Genomic DNA, 16,369 nt, shown 5'->3' with positions numbered 1-16,369 from the left:
AAATAGGTGCCATTTGGGACACAGATATAGTAGAGGCCATTGAATAAGGTATGTTTTCCTTTGCAGAGAAGGCAGATCTTAGCCCATAGGACTCTGGTCAAAAGCAGTGCACTATATAGGGAATAAGTTGCTATTTAGAAGACATCCAGGAAGATTGTAAGCCGTTGAGATGGCAAAACAGTCAGCGAAGTAAACGGAACGTGATTATGCATAGCTTTACTTATGTAGCATGTACACAAAGATCTAGGTCAGGCTGGCTCAATGGAGCTGAACTCAACTGTTCCAGTATGAACGGTCTAGGATGAAGTTTCCCCTAGATGCCAATCTATGGTCAGTTTCCCACACTAATGGATAAGGTTAGGAAAGGAAGAGGGGAAGCTGATCCTAGATCTGTCCCAAATGTGTGTCAAGAGAAACAAGACACAGATGCTGTGGTATTTGTAGTTCTTAACATTAGGGACCAGGAGTTTTCCTGATCAGGTTACAACTCTGGGCCTGTATTTAGCAAGTGTCTCAGAGTAGGAGTGCTAAAATAGGATCAGAGATACGCCTGAAGTGATATGCACAGCTTCAATGACCCATGCTAGCCACAGATATGCCTGAGGTGATACAGTATAGATAAAATAAATAAATAATAATAATCAGATGAGAGGCTATGGTATGTAGTTTCAATGGTCCTACTAGTCCATGGGTGGCCAATGATATGTCTGGGCTGACAAGGTATGGATCTAATGAGAGAAAATCTGTGGTATGTACAGTAATTGTTCCCAACTAGTCCATGGGTGGCCTGGGATCTGCCAGCAGCGTGTGTGTGCTACTGCAGCAGGTGGCAGCCATCAGGGGAAGGAAGGGGTCCTGGCTGGATCATTAGGCTGATGGTGGCCAGGCCTTTTCTACTGTAGCATACTGTGTGTGACATGGCATGCTTCATCTTCACTAACATCCTTCACTCTCCCCCTTTCTATCTCTCACTGAACTAATACAGGCTAGTTAGGTCTCTCTCTCTCCCTCCTTTCTATCTCTCGCTGAACTAATACAGGCTAGTTAGGTCTCTCTCTCCCTCCTTTCTATCTCTCACTGAACTAATACAGGCTAGTTAGGTCTCTCTCTCTCTCCCTCCTTTCTATCTCTCGCTGAACTAATACAGGCTAGTTAGGTCTCTCTCTCTCCCCCTTTCTCTCAGTGTAATGGTAGAATCAGCCATTACAGGTTGATACCGTGATAGAGGAGAGGAGGAAGTGAGTGAGTGAGTGAGTGAGTGAGTGAGTGAGTGACAAAGAGAGCAACCTGTGGGGGTTAAGTGAATAGGGAGAGCAAAAATATTCTCTGTGTACAATGTAAAACACCAAATAATACATGCAGAGCAGAAGAAGGCCGATAACCGCTAATTATCAAAATCTAGAAAAGAGCCATTAAATTCTACAACCACCTAAAAGGAAGTGAGTCCCAAACATTCCATAACCTACAGGGAAATGAACCTGGAGAAGAGTCCCCTAAGCAAGCTGGTCCTATGTTCACAAACACACCCCACAGAGCCCCAAATCAGCAACACAATTAGACCCAACCAAATCATGAGAAATAAACAAATAATTACTTGACACATTGGAAAGAATTAACAAAAAAACTGAGCAAACTAGAATGCTATTCGGCCCTAAACAGAGAGTACACAGTGGCAGAATACCTGACCACTGTGACTGTCCCAAACTTAAGGAATGCTATGTACAGACTCAGTGAGCATAGCCCTGCTATTGAGAAAGGCCGTCGTAGGCAGACCTGGCTCTCAAGAGAAGACAGGCTATGTGCACACTGCCCAAAAAATGAGGTGGAAACTGAGCTGCACTTCCTAACCTCCTGCTCAAGTCCTTCTGTTCACCTGATTTAGAATTCCTCACAATCAAATGTTGACCGCATTATCTACCAAGAGAATTCTCTTCGATTATAATCACAGCCACATATATTCCCCCCCAAACAGACACATCGATGGACCTGAACGATCTTCATTTGACTCTATGTAAACTGGAAACCACATATCCTGAGGCTACATTCATTGTAGCTGGGGATTTTAACAAGTCTAATATGAAAACAAGACTCCCTAAATTCTATCAGCATATCGATTGTGCTACCAGGGCTGGTAAAACCCTGGATCATTGTTATTCTAACTTCCGCGACGCATATAAGGCCCTCACCCGCCCTCCTTTCGGAAAAGCTGAGCACAACTCCATTTTGTTGCTCCCTGCCCATAGACAGACTAAAACAGGAAGCTCCCGCGCTCAGGTCTGTTCAACGCTGGTCCGACCAATCTGATTCCAGGCTTCAAGATTGCTTCGATCACGTGGACTGGGATATGTTCCGCATTGCGTCAAACAACAACATTGAAGAATATGCTGATTCGGTGAGCGAGTTTATTAGCAAGTGCATCGGCGATGTTGTACCCACAGCAACTATTACAAAATTCCCAAACCAGAAACTGGATTGATGGCAGCATTCGAGCAAAACTGAAAGCGCAAATCACTGCTTTTAATCAGGGCAAGGTGACCGGAAACATGACTGAATACAAACAGTGTAGCTATTCCCCCCGCAAGGCAATCAAACAAGCTAAGCGTCAATATAGAGACAAAGTAGAGTCACAATTCAACGGCTCAGACACAAGAGGTATGTGGCAGGGTCTACAGTCAATCACGGATTACAAAAAGAAAACCCAGACAGACTAAACAACTTCTTTGCTCGCTTTGAGGACAATAGAGTGCCACTGACACCGCCCGCTATCAAAACCTGCGGGCTCTCCTTCACTGCAGCCGACGCGAGTAAAACATTTAAACGTGTTAACCCTCGCAAGGCTGCAGGCCCAGACGGCATCCCCAGCCGCGTCCTCAGAGCATGCGCAGACCAGCTGGCTGGTGTGTTTACGGACATATTCAATATGGCTGACATTGTTCCTGTTCCCAAGAAAGCTAAGGTAACTGAGCTAAACAACTACCAACCGTAGCACTCACTTCTGTCATCATGTCGTGCTTTGAGAGACTAGTCAAGGACCATATCAACTCCACCCTACCTGACAGCCTAGACCCACTCCAATTTGCTTACCGCCCCAATAGGTCCACAGACGACGCAATCGCAACCACACTGCCCTAACCCATCTGGACAAGAGGAATACCTACGTGAGAATGCTGTTCATTGATTACAGCTCAGCATTAAACACCATAGTACCCTCCAAACTCGTCATCAAGCTCGAGACCCTGGGTCTCGACCCCGCCCTGTGCAACTGGGTACTAGACTTCCTGACGGGCCGCCCCCAGGTGGTGAGGGTAGGTAACAACATCTCCACCCCACTGATCCTCAACACTAGGGCCCCACAAGGGTGCATTCTGAGCCCTCTCCTGTACTCCCTGTTCACCCATGACTGCGTGGCCATGCACGCCTCCAACTCAATCATCAAGTTTGCGGACGACACTACAGTGGTAGGCTCGAATACCAACAACGACGATACGGCCAACAGGGAGGAGGTGAGGGCCCTCGGAGTGGGGTGTCAGGAAAATAACCTTACACTCAACGTCAATAAAACAAAAGGAGATGATCGTGGACTTCAGGAAATAGTGGAGGGAGCAACACCCCATCCACATCGACGGGACAGTAGCGGAGAGGGTAGTACATTTAAGTTCCTCGCCGTACACATCACGGACAAACTGAATTGGTCCACCCACACAGACAGCGTGGTGAAGAAGGCGCAGTAGCGCCTGTTCAACCTCAGGAGACTGAAGAAATTTGGCTTGGCACCCAAAACCCTGACAAACTTTTACAGATGCACAATCGAGAGCATCCTATCGGTCTGTATCACCGCCCACAACCGTAAGGCTCTCCAGAAGGTAGTGAGGTCTGCACAACGCATCACCGGGGGCAAACTACCTGCCCTCCAGGACACCTACACCACCCGATGTCACAGGAAGGCCATAAAGATCATCAAGGACAACAACCACCCGAGCTACTGCCTGTTCACCCCACTATCATCCAGAAGGCGAGGTCAGTGCAAGTGCATCAAAGCTGGGATCGAGAGACTAAAAAACAGCTTCTATCTCAAGGCCATCAATCAGACTGTTAAACAGCCATCACTAACATTGGGTGGCTGCTGTCAACATACTGACTCAACTCCAGCCACTTTAATAACGGAATTTATGTAAAAAAATGTATCACTAGCCACTTTAAACAATGCCACTTAATGTAATGTTTACATACCCTACATTACTCATCTCATATGTATATACTGTACTCGATACCATCTACTGCATCTTGCCATCTTTATGTAATACATGTATCACTAGCCACTTTAAACAATGCCACTTAATGTAATGTTTACATACCCTACATTACTCATCTCATATGTATATACTGTACTCGATACCATCTACTGCATCTTGCCATCTTTATGTAATACATGTATCACTAGCCACTTTAAACAATGCCACTTAATGTAATGTTTACATACCCTACATTACTCATCTCATATGTATATACTGTACTCGATACCATCTACTGCATCTTGCCTATGTCGTTTTGTACCATCACTCATTCATTATTTGTATGTACATATTCTTCATCCCTTTACACTTGTGTGTATAAGGTAGTTGTGGAATTGTTAGGTTAGATTACTCGTTGGTTATCACTGCATTGTCAGAACTAGAAGCACAAGCATTTCACTACACTCACATTAACATCTGCTAACCATGTGCATGTGACAAATAAAAATTTGATTTGATTTGAAATGTATGACCAGATTAGAGGCACATATTTCCCTCAGATTACACAGATCCACGAAGAATTTGAAAAGGGCAACCAGTGAAGCACAAACACCATTGTAAATACAACACTTATTTATGTTTATTTATTTTCCCTTTTGTACTTTAACCATTTGCACATTGTTTCAACACTGTATATATACATAATATGACCGTTGTAATGTCTTTATACTTTTGGAACTTCTGTGAGTGTAATGTTTACTGTTCATTTTTATTGTTTATTACACTTTTGTATAATATCTACTTCACTTGCTTTGGCAATGTTAACATGTTTCCCATGGCAATAAAGCACCTTGAATTGAATTGAATTGAGAGGAGAGATGAGGTCTGCCTGCCAAGGGGGTTTCTTTCTACTCCACAGACCTAAGGCATACAGACACTGAGGATCATACCAGGTCAGATAGAGAACAGGGAGTAATACCGACAGGATCATACCAGGTCAGATAGAGAACAGGGAGTAATACCGACAGGATCATACCAGGTCAGATGGAGAACAGGGAGTAATACCGACAGGATCATACCAGGTCAGATAGAGAACAGGGAGTAATACCGACAGGCTCAAACCAGGTTAGATAGAGAACAGGGAGTAATACCGACAGGATTATACCAGGTATGGGGGGGTGTGGTATATGGCCGATATACCACGGCTAAGGGCTGTTCTTAAGCACAAGCATTGCGGAGTGCCTGGAAACAGTGCTTAGCCGTGGTATACTAGCTATATACATTAGCCATATACCACAAACCCCCAAGGTGCCTTATTGCTATTATAAAGTGGTTACCAACGTAATTAGGGCAGTAAAAATGCATGTTTTGTCATACGTTCTGATATACCAGGGCTGTTAGACAATCAGCACTCAGGGCTCGAACGACCCAGTTAATTAAACTAAATAAACCCTTGCTCACCAAACGAATGTAATGAATCAATAGAATGAATGCCTCAATCTAGTTGACGTCAGTAAAGTTCTTTCTCTCGGGCAGCAAAGACATTTAGGGACCGGGGAGATTTTCAGTGCAAAATCTCCAAATGACGTCAGTTTGACCGGTTTTAAGGGAATTAAAAGCTGTTTATGATAGGATTTCAGTTCAGCTTAGATGCATATTTTATGTGGTTGAAATACTATCTGCTTTTATGATGCTGATAAAGATAGCACCTTTACATACGGTCCCTAACCGCACATTCATTCTCTCAAGAATGCATAAATAAATAAATCAAATTTCTCCACTCCTGTTCCCGAGTCAAAATGTACATTTGGTAAATCATTTTACTGCAAGAAATACTTCATTTCGGTAGGAGTACATAATTAGGCTACAGACCTAGTCAGTGTCCAGATTTCAGGCGACTATCCCATTTAACCCATATATCTGAACAGTAGTGCTTTTTTTTTTTAGGATGGTTGGGTTTCGGTTATATTATAAAAAAAATATTATTTCGGTTTTGATATTTTAGCATTGTGAAATAATGACATTACAATGATTTTGTAACAGAAATTCCAAAACCAAAAATAGTGACCATTCAATTGCCAAAACATAGAAAATATCCCAATGACATGTGTCAGGTCCTCATTGGTTAGACCAGTGGTTCACAACCATTGATACTACTGTAGGATCCCTCGGGGTACATGGCCTATCAACAAGGGGTCTTTGTGTATCTAACCTAACGAAGCAGGCGTGAAAGTGTCTGAGATCTGTATATAATGTTGAGATGCTCATGTCTCCACCCTAACAAAGCAGGCGTGAAAGGGTATCGGTCCAGAGATCTGTATATAATGTTGAGATGCTCATGTCTCCACCCTAACAAAGCAGGCGTGAAAGGGTATCGGTCCAGAGATCTGTATATAATGTTGAGATGCTCATGTCTCCACCCTAACAAAGCAGGCGGGAAAGGGTATCGGTCCAGAGATCTGTATATAATGTTGAGATGCTCATGTCTTCACCCTAACAAAGCAGGCGTGAAAGGGTATCGGTCCAGAGATCTGTATATAATGTTGAGATGCTCATGTCTCCACCCTAACAAAAGCTGACGAATGGTCAGTTATTCGCTCAGCACTACCGGCACTGCCATCATCCTCCTTTACCACTTCCCCAAATCTTTCCCAAACTTTAGGCTAATGTTCTTTTATGGTACTTTTTGCCTCAGTGGATCGACGTTAACTTTTTCCCAAAAGCATTTGTTAACTGGCGTATATTTGGCCAGCGTACAGTTACGCCCTAAAACTTAGGCTATGCACTAACGGCAGATAAAAAAAATATATACATGTCACAAGGATTTTTTATGTGAGTGAGCCCTGGTCAAAAGTAGGGCCCTATGTAGGGAATAGGGTGCCATTTGGTATCCCGCCAAAGCCATTTGTACAGTCACCATCCCATTATAACATGACTATTATCCAACTGTATTGTTGAGGGGGACGCTGTAATAGCTTTCAGTAGAGGACACACTATAATAGCTTCTGGAGAAGACTACACTAATTCAACATCCCAAATGGCACCCTATTCAGCGCACTACTTTTAACCAGGGCCCATAGCGCTCTGGTCAAAGTAGAGCACTATGAAGGGAATACGGTGCCATTTGGGATGTAGCCACACTCTCTTCCTGGAGCCGCACAATACAGGAGCACTTTGCATCCTGGTCATTAAGCCTGGCAGACGCTATTATGGAAACGCACACAATAAGTGCATTCAGCAAAGGAAGGTGAAACGACCACGTAACACTATCATCTTAAGTGGAACCTTCAAAATGATGTGTTAGAAGCCGCCATTGTACTACAATGTTATCACAAGTCAGACAATTGTTTCCAAAAAGTGACATAATATGTCATTCCTACAACTATCCATATCTACAACCGGTCCTGGGTTCAAATACTTCAAACATCCCTCCCAATACTTGGAGCGTTTGTTTCAGTCTGCCTGGAGTGCCACATGGATTTGCAGTTTTGGGACTTTTCTATTGGTTTATTAAGCCAGGCAAGCTTATAACTCACCCTGCCAATACATTTTCCTCAACACGTGCTTCACAGGCCACGGCCATTAAAATAACACTGGGGAGCTGTGAAAATCTGCTTCTGAGGAGCAAATGTGGTGCTGGGGTGGCTCTACTGTAGTGTAGCATCCCTTTGTGGTATTTTAATGATATCACTAGAATAGCTGTGACGTAACAAAATGTGGAAAAAGTGAAGGAGGTTTGAATACTTTCCAAATGCACTCTGTATGTGTCATTCAACGGTTCTCTTTATTTTTACTATTTCCTACATTGTATAATAATAATGAAGACATCAAAACTAATGAAATAACACATATGGAATCATGTAGTAACTAAAAAAAGTGATAAATAAAATCAAAAATATATTTTATATTTGAGATTCTTCAAATAGCCACTCTTTGCCTTGATGACAGCTTTGGCATTCTCTCAGCCAGCTTCACCTGGAATGTTTTTCCAACAGTCTTGAAGGAGTTCCCACATATGCTGAGCACTTGTTGGCTGCTTTTTCTTCACTCTGTCGGTCGGGGAATTGTGGAGGCCAGGTCATCTGATGCAGCAGGTCATCACTCTCCTCCGTGATAAAATAGCCCTTACACAGTCTGGAGGTGTGTTGGGTCATTGTCCTGTTGAAAAACAAATGATAGTCCCACTAAGCACAAACCAGAAGGGATGGTGAATCGCTGCAGAATGCTGTGGAAGCCATGCAGGTTAAGTGTTCTAAATAAATCACAGTGTCGCCAGCAAAACACCCCCACACCATGATACCCCCTCCTCCATGCTTCACGGCGGGAAATACACATGCAGAGATCATCTGTTCACCGACACCGCGTCTCACAAAGACACATAGGTTGGAATCAAAAATCTCCAATTTCGACTCCAGACCAAAAGACACATTCCAGCGGTCTAATGTCCATTGCTCGTGTTTCTTGGACCAAGCAAGTCTCTTCTTATTATTGGTATCCTTTAGTAGTGGTTTCTTTGCAGCAATTCGTCCATGAAGGCCTGATTCACACAGTCTCCTCTGAACAGTTGATGTTGAGATGTGTCTGTTACTTGAACTCTGTGAAGCATTTATTTGGGCTGCAAATTCTGAGGCTGGTAACTCTAATGAACATCCTCTGCAGCAGGGGTAACTCTGGTTCTTCCATTCCTGTGGCGGTCCTCATGAGAGCCTGTTTCATCACAGCGCTTGATGGTTTTTGCGACTGCACTTTCAAAGTTCTTGAAATGTTCCACATTGACTGACCTTCATGTCTTAAAGAAATGATGGACTGTCGTTTCTCTTTGCTTATTTGAGCGGTTTTTGCCATAATATGGAATTGGTCTTTTACCAAATAGGGATATCTTCTGTATAACCCCCTACCTTGGCACAACACAACTGATTGGCTCAAACGAATTAAGAAGGAAAGAAATTACACAAATTAACATTTAAGAAGGCACACCTGTTAATTAAAATGCATTCCAGGGGACTACCTAATGAAGCTGGTTGAGAGAATGCCAAGAGTGTGCAAAGCTTTCATCAAGGCAAAGAGTGGCTATTTGAAGAATCTCAAATATTTAGATTTTCTTAACTTCTTTGGGGTAGGGGGCAGTATTTTTACATCCGGATGAAAAGCATGCCCAGAGTAAACGGCCTGCTACAAAGCCATAAAAGCTAGAATATGCATATCATTAGATTTTGATAGAAAACACTCTGAAGTTTCTAAAACTGTTTGAATGATGTCTGTGAGTATAACAGAACTCATATGGCAGGCAAAAACCTGAGACAAAAATCCAACCAGTAAGTGGGAAATCTGAGGTTGGTCGATTTTCAACTCGGACCCTATTGAAGATACAGTGGGATATTGGTAATGTTGCTATTCCTAAGGCTTCCACTAGATGTCAACAGTCTTTAGAACCTTGTCTGATGCTTCTACTGTGAAGTGGGGCTGAAGGAGAAGTGAATGAGTAAGGTCTGCCATGAGCTGATCATGCTCTGACCATGCGCGTTCACATGAGAGGGAGCTCTGTTTCATCGCACTTCTGAAGACAATGGAATTCTCCGGTTGGAACATTATTGAAGATTTATGTTAAAAACATCCTAAAGATTGATTCAATACATCTTTTGACATGTTTCTACTGACTGTTACGGAACTTTTTGACATTTCGTCTGCTTTTTGTGAACGTGCTTCGTAACTTTGGATTTGTTTACCAAACGCGCTAACAAAAGTAACTATTTGGACATAAATGATGGACATTACCGAACAAAACAATCATTTCTTGTGGAAGTGGGAGTCCTGGGAGTGCATTTTGATGAAAATCAGCAAAAGGTAAGTGAAGATTTAATGCTATTTATGACTTTTGTTGACTGCATAATATTGTGTCTTGATTGGGCTCTGAGCGCCGACACAGAATATTGCATGGTTTGCTTTTTCCGTAAAGCTTTTTTTAAAATCTGACACAGCAGTTGCATCAAGGAGAAGTGCATCTACAATTCCATGCATAACAGTTGTATCTTTTAGCAATGTTTATTATGAGTATTCCTGTAAATTGATGTGGCTCTCTGCAAAATCAAAGGATGTTTTGGAACTTCTGAACGTAAGGCGCCAATGGAAACTCAGATTTTTGGATATAAATATGAACTTTACCGAACAAAACATACATGTATTGTGTAACATGAAGTCCTATGAGTGTCATCTGATGAAGATCATCAAAGGTTAGAGATTCATTTTATCTATATTTCTGCTTTTTGTGAATCCTGTCTTTGGCTGGAAAAATGGCTATGTTATTAAGTGTATATTTAAAATGGTGTAAAATACATGTATGTTTGAGGAATTTTAATTATGGGATTTCTATTGTTTTGAATTTGGCGCCCTGCAGTTTCACTGGCTGTTGAAGAGGTGGGACGCTACCGTCTTACGTACCCTAGAGAGGTTAACACTTTTCTGGTTACTACATGATTCCATGTGTTATTTCATAGTTTTGATGTCTTCACTATTATTCTACAATGTAGAAAATAGTCAAAATAAAGAAAAAAACACTTCAATGAGTAGGTATGTACAAACTTTTGACCAATAGTGTGCACACACACACACACACACACACACACACACACACACACACACACACACACACACACACACACACACACACACACACACACACACACACACACACACACACACACACAATGAAACCCATAGACAAGAGTGCCATCTAGTGTCGTTCCTACAGTCACACTCACTTTCTGTACCTCTGCATGATGTCCAGGACCAAACACACCAAACACACACTTACCTCTGTTTGTTCTGAGGCAGGGCCTTGGCGTCCACCATAAACATCTTGGACACAAACACAATGACAGGGGCTGTGTCATCACTGGAACACTGCATGAAGGCTGGGAACACACAGGACAAGGTTACTGAGCATATAGTTAGAATTAAATAAGAGAACCAAGTACCACAGTATACAGAAACCACAGCATAAACTCTGTGTAAAATATAGGATTTAACAGCTTGACTCAAAGTAAATAATATTCCATTCTTGCTTAAATGTGCCTTTTAAATGGAGGAAAGTCTCTGTTCTCAACAGAGATACTGTATTACTCCTTACCCACCCAGATACTATAGAGGTTGTCATGAACATGTTCAAACATTGCCTCTCGTTTTAGCCCAAGCTCTAAAGGCACCTAGGACATGTTCAGTAGTGCACACCGTAACAAAAAAACGTGTTTCTTATTGGACTAATTTAGGTAGAACCCTGCCCATTTTGGCCCATTTAGCTTCTGTTTGTTCCCAAGTGAAGACACCAAACAGCTTCCCTGGAAATGTATTGATATATGAATATCATTGATTATCCATTAAACAAGATAGTCAAATCTGGAGGTATGGTGATCTGTACTACCTGAATGTATCCATTTTTCATATTTTGTTAAAAACATTTCATCTGTTCTGTGCATTAAAAGCAACACTGATCTCGTTAACATGAGGTGAGAGCTGGAAAGAGACCAGCCCTGCCAACTCTCCTCTCCATAGCCAGGCGGTCTGGGAAAGAAGAAAGCCTTGAACTGGGGCTGGGTGGAGGGAGGAAATGACTAGCAGGTCTGCTAAACTAAGACCTTCACAGGATACAGAAATGCCTTCGTAAAAGCAGAATATGCCAGGTGGGCTGTGGAAGAGCTCACACACATCATCTTCCCCCACGCACTGAACCACCCACATACAGCAGACCAAGACAACTTTTCTGCAACTGCAGTGTGTGTGTGTGTCTCACCGGTCTTCAGTTCCTGGGTCTGCAGGGGTAGTGAGTGGAACCTGCGTGCTCCAACACTCATCAGTCTCTCTATTCTCTCAGAGGTCATGTCCAACGGACTGGGCAGCTTATCACACACCATGACTGGGGCACAGGGTTAAGGAAGCGCGCACACACACACACACACACACACACACACACACACAGACAGACAGAGGTAGGATACACAGCACAGCCTGTGAGACGGGGAGCCACTGGCTGCAGATGGCAGAGAGGAGGACTTTGGGGTCGGAGTGACGCGAGTCTCTGGTCATCACCTTAACACCTAGTGACATCATCATCTTCTCTATCTTCTCCTTGTCTCTGAGAGGAGAGAGAGCACACGTACATCATCATTCACATCTCAAAAGCACTCCATCTTCATACACACTTCAACATTTAACAAAGGTGCTGCAAGGAACCAGAACAGCATAGAGATAGAGATCACATCTTCAGAGATCCCTTACCGTCTGGTAACAACAGCGTCATATAAACTCCATATGTTGTCCAGGACGAGCTGAACAAACAGAGGCTTCTTTCCTTTGGCCTGTAGAGAGAATTACAGGAAGAGGAAGAAAGAGTGAGAAAATTGATCTTTCAGAAACAGTCAAACCATTGCTAGTTCTTATCTAGATGGAGAATCATTGATTGGATTTATGCACTGTTTTCTTCACTATGGATGCACCACAAATAGCACCCTACCCTGTAGTGCACTACAGACATGGTGTACTGGCGTTAATAGCCGACTGTTCCAACAAATAGGCTGCTGTGTGGGATTATGAAAGCTCTGAAGAGGCACACACAGTGCTGTGTTTCTCACCAAGTGCACTGAGTGAACGCACGCACACACACACCAAAGTGCATAGGCGCACACAGTCATGTACGCACACACACACCAGCGCATAGGTCAACCCGTCCAGTCTCTCAGCTCCAGTACTGTAAAACGACTCGCTTTCTAAAAGTGCACCAATCCAAATATGACCCTGTGTCACCGAATGTAGAACAAGAGCTGAAATATATCATACGAAGTCAAACCTCCGTAGCACTCAAAGCAAGCATTCTATTCCCGATGGGCCCTGGACAAAGGTAGTGGACTATAGAGGGAATATGGTGCCTTCATCTCTCTGAGAGGGCTGGCTACTGGCTATACTAAAAGCTCTATTATGCACTTTCTATGGACTGAAAATCAATGGGACAGACTGAAGGTTGGACTGTGTGTGGATGAGTCTACTCTGTTCTATAGTGGAGGAAACATTATATTGATCCGTCTAATGACTGATTAGATATTTGAACAGTCTGAGAATGTGACGGTCTGTGTGTAATGCATGTTCATTATGCTAGTCTCTCCCAGAGTCCCACTGTACGACCAAATGAACACAACACATTACAAATGCTCAAAATAAAGGTCCCTACTGGATGTTAATAATGAACATAAGGACAATTCAAGGGCCAACACAACAAACAGCACTATAACTTAGGGATATTGTGCTGCCCTCTCCGTACTGTCTACTACCTAGCGCTGAAGGCTAACGGCTAATGCAGTCAGAAGGGTCAGAAGCTAGTGTGGTTCTGAGTGGAAGTCTGCAACAGAGTGGCTTTAGTAGTATAACGTGGAACCCATTAGCACCATACAGCTGCAACACTTAGTCTGTGGGCCTGTCCAAATACCCATACTTGTGTTTTAAATAGTACTCTGAAATGTTGAAAACTTAGTATGATTTTAATGCCAGGATGTCATACTCATTTCATCGGGAAGAATTTGCTGCACAGTATTGAGGAACAGAATGCTCCTTTCAGACCCACGTGTGTTTGACAACAGCTGATAATCAGATAAGATGACAAAAATGAACAAATGGCAGGGAACAAATTAATTGTGCATCAGATGAAGCCTCAGTATGATGAGCCTAGTATGTTGACATTTGTTGCTTACTGCATACGTTTTTACTAAACATTACATTCTTAATAGTATGTGGTATGATTAGCACACAGTATGAAGTTTTAGTAAGTAGAAGGCAGATTTTGGACACAGCTACTGTCCCAAATTCCCTATATATTGCACTACTGTTGAGCACTGTGGGCCTTGGTCAAAAGTAGTGCACTGTAAAGGGAATAAGGTGCTATTTGGGACGCAACTCTTAGCATTCATTACTGTGGTAGAACGTTAGCATTGGTCTTACGTGAGCTCCCTTCATGATCTTCTTGGCTTTAGCGTTGAGGTAGAAGTCTCCCCAGAGAGTCTTCAGGAGCACCTCAGCCCTGATGCCCATCCTCTGGCTGTGGATCTGGGCAAACTGCTGGATACTACAAGAAAACACACAAAGCTGCTAACGCTGGAAAATACCAACGACAGAAAAGCTAAACACCACAGTGATTGATTGATATTTCCTCTTCATTATGCTTCAGCCTCTTTGTTGTAGATTGTGGTTGTACAGAGGCCTTTACTGACAATAGCCTGCACTGAACATTTGAAATCTATGCCTGTTTGTAATTCTCAGTGATGTGTTTTTGAGTTGTCAAAACAGAGCTTTTTAGACAAGAAATGAGCAATGCATCACTTGAATGGGTGTCGGTCAACATCGCTTGTAAAACACTTGGTTTCCACTGAATAACACTGACTTCATTGGTTATTTTCATCGATCCTAGAGCCACAGCTGCCCTCAAAACAAGGTATCTATGTCCTTGTGTACACACCTGTATAAAACAGACACACTAATGACTACAATGCATAGTCTAGTCTGTCTTTAGTAGTTACTATGTGACTGCTCTGTAGCATGGGGGAGAACATTAAACACCTTGCTAGCCGAGCACTGACCTGATTTGAGGGACATAAGAATGTGCAGGCTGGCTAGGCTGAAATATCATTACATTGGGTTTGAGATGTTTTGACTGTTATGTGAACAAGAGCTAAAGTCCTCTTCCTACTCAGCTGGTTATTTAGAATTCTACATCAATTGCAGTCATGCAGAATTATACCCTCTTTTCCTTCTCTGAAAGCTAAGGCAAAAGCGCCACCTAGTGGACATTTCAACAATAACCAAATACCTGACCAACTCCCAAGACATGTATTGATGGTTCCACATACAGTGCATTTGGGAAGTTTCAGACACATAGTTTTTTTCCACATTTTGTTACGTTACAGCCTTATTCTAAAATTGATTTAAAAAATTACAATTCTCATTAATCTACACATAATACCCCATAATGTCAAAGTGACAAGAGGTTTTTAGAAATTTGTGCAAATGTATAAAACAAATAAATGTACAACCAAAATACCCTATTTATATAAGTATTCAGACCCTTAACTATGAGACTCAAAATTAAGCTCAGATGCATCGTGTAGCCAATGGTCATCCTTGAGATGTTTCTACAACTTCATTGGAGTCCAGCTGTGGTAAATTCAATTGATTGGACATGATTTGGAATGGCATACACCTGTCTATATAGTTGACAGTGCTTGTCAGAGAAAAAACCAAGCCATGTGGTCGAAGGAATTGTCTGTAGAGCGCCGAGACAGGATTGTGTCGAGGCACAGATCTGGGGAAGGTCCCCAAGAACACAGTGGTCTCCATCATACTTAAATGGAAGAAGTTTGGAACCACCAAGACTCTTCCTAGAGCTGGCCGCCCGGCCAAACTGAGTAATTGAGGAAGAAGGGACCAAGAACCCACTGGTCACTCTGACATAGCTAGATTTCATGGAGATGGGAGATCCTTCCAGATGGACAACCATCTCTGCAGCACTCCACCAATCAGGCCTTTATGGTAGAGTGACCAGACGGAAGCCACTCCACAGTAAGATGCACATGACAGCCAGCTTGGAGTTTGCCAAAAGGCACCTAAAGACTCTCAGACCATAAGAAAACAAGATTCTCTGATCTGATGTAACCAAGATTTAACTATTTGGCTTGAATGCCAAGCGTCATGTCTGGAGGAAACCTGGCACCATCCCTATGGTGAAACATGGTGGTGGCAGCATCATCATGCTGTGGGGATGTCAGGATTAAGGGAAAGATGAATGGAGCCAAGTACAGAGAGATCATTGATGAAAACCTGCTCCAGGGTGCTCAGGACCTCAGACTGGGGCGAAGGTTCAACTTCCAACAGGACAACGACCCTAATCACACAGCCATGACAACGCAGGAGTGGCTTTGGGACAAGTCTCAATGTCCTTGAGTGGCCCAGCTGCCAAATGTACTTCAACAAAGTACTGAGTAAAGGGTCTGAACACTTATGTAAATGCAATATATATTTTTTTTTTGCAAAATAATGCCCTTCTGAACAGACCCAAGGCTACAGACCCCCAAGACCTTTAGAAGACCAGCGTCGTATTCACT

General features: G+C 42.8%; 1 protein-coding gene across 3 annotated transcripts in view; it reads right to left on the bottom strand.

The window, feature by feature from the left end:
• Positions 1 to 16,369, bottom strand: part of LOC110515557 (elongation factor-like GTPase 1) — a 96,047-nt gene that overhangs the window by 76,395 nt on the left and 3,283 nt on the right. For all 3 annotated transcript variants that reach the window (XM_036963198.1, XM_036963197.1, XM_036963199.1), the window contains exons 8-12: positions 14,214 to 14,337; positions 12,504 to 12,583; positions 12,224 to 12,360; positions 12,019 to 12,141; positions 11,044 to 11,143 (exon numbers count right to left, since the gene is read on the bottom strand). In XM_036963198.1, coding sequence (XP_036819093.1) covers positions 11,044 to 11,143; positions 12,019 to 12,141; positions 12,224 to 12,360; positions 12,504 to 12,583; positions 14,214 to 14,337 — 564 coding nt within the window. The remainder of the gene's footprint in view (positions 1 to 11,043; positions 11,144 to 12,018; positions 12,142 to 12,223; positions 12,361 to 12,503; positions 12,584 to 14,213; positions 14,338 to 16,369) is intronic.

Source organism: Oncorhynchus mykiss, chromosome 26 (genome assembly GCF_013265735.2).
Source record: "Oncorhynchus mykiss isolate Arlee chromosome 26, USDA_OmykA_1.1, whole genome shotgun sequence".
In the NCBI taxonomy this organism is placed as follows: Eukaryota; Metazoa; Chordata; class Actinopteri; order Salmoniformes; family Salmonidae; genus Oncorhynchus; species Oncorhynchus mykiss.
Note: the sequence above shows the minus strand (reverse complement) of the source record. Positions and strands in the feature narration are given on the sequence as shown.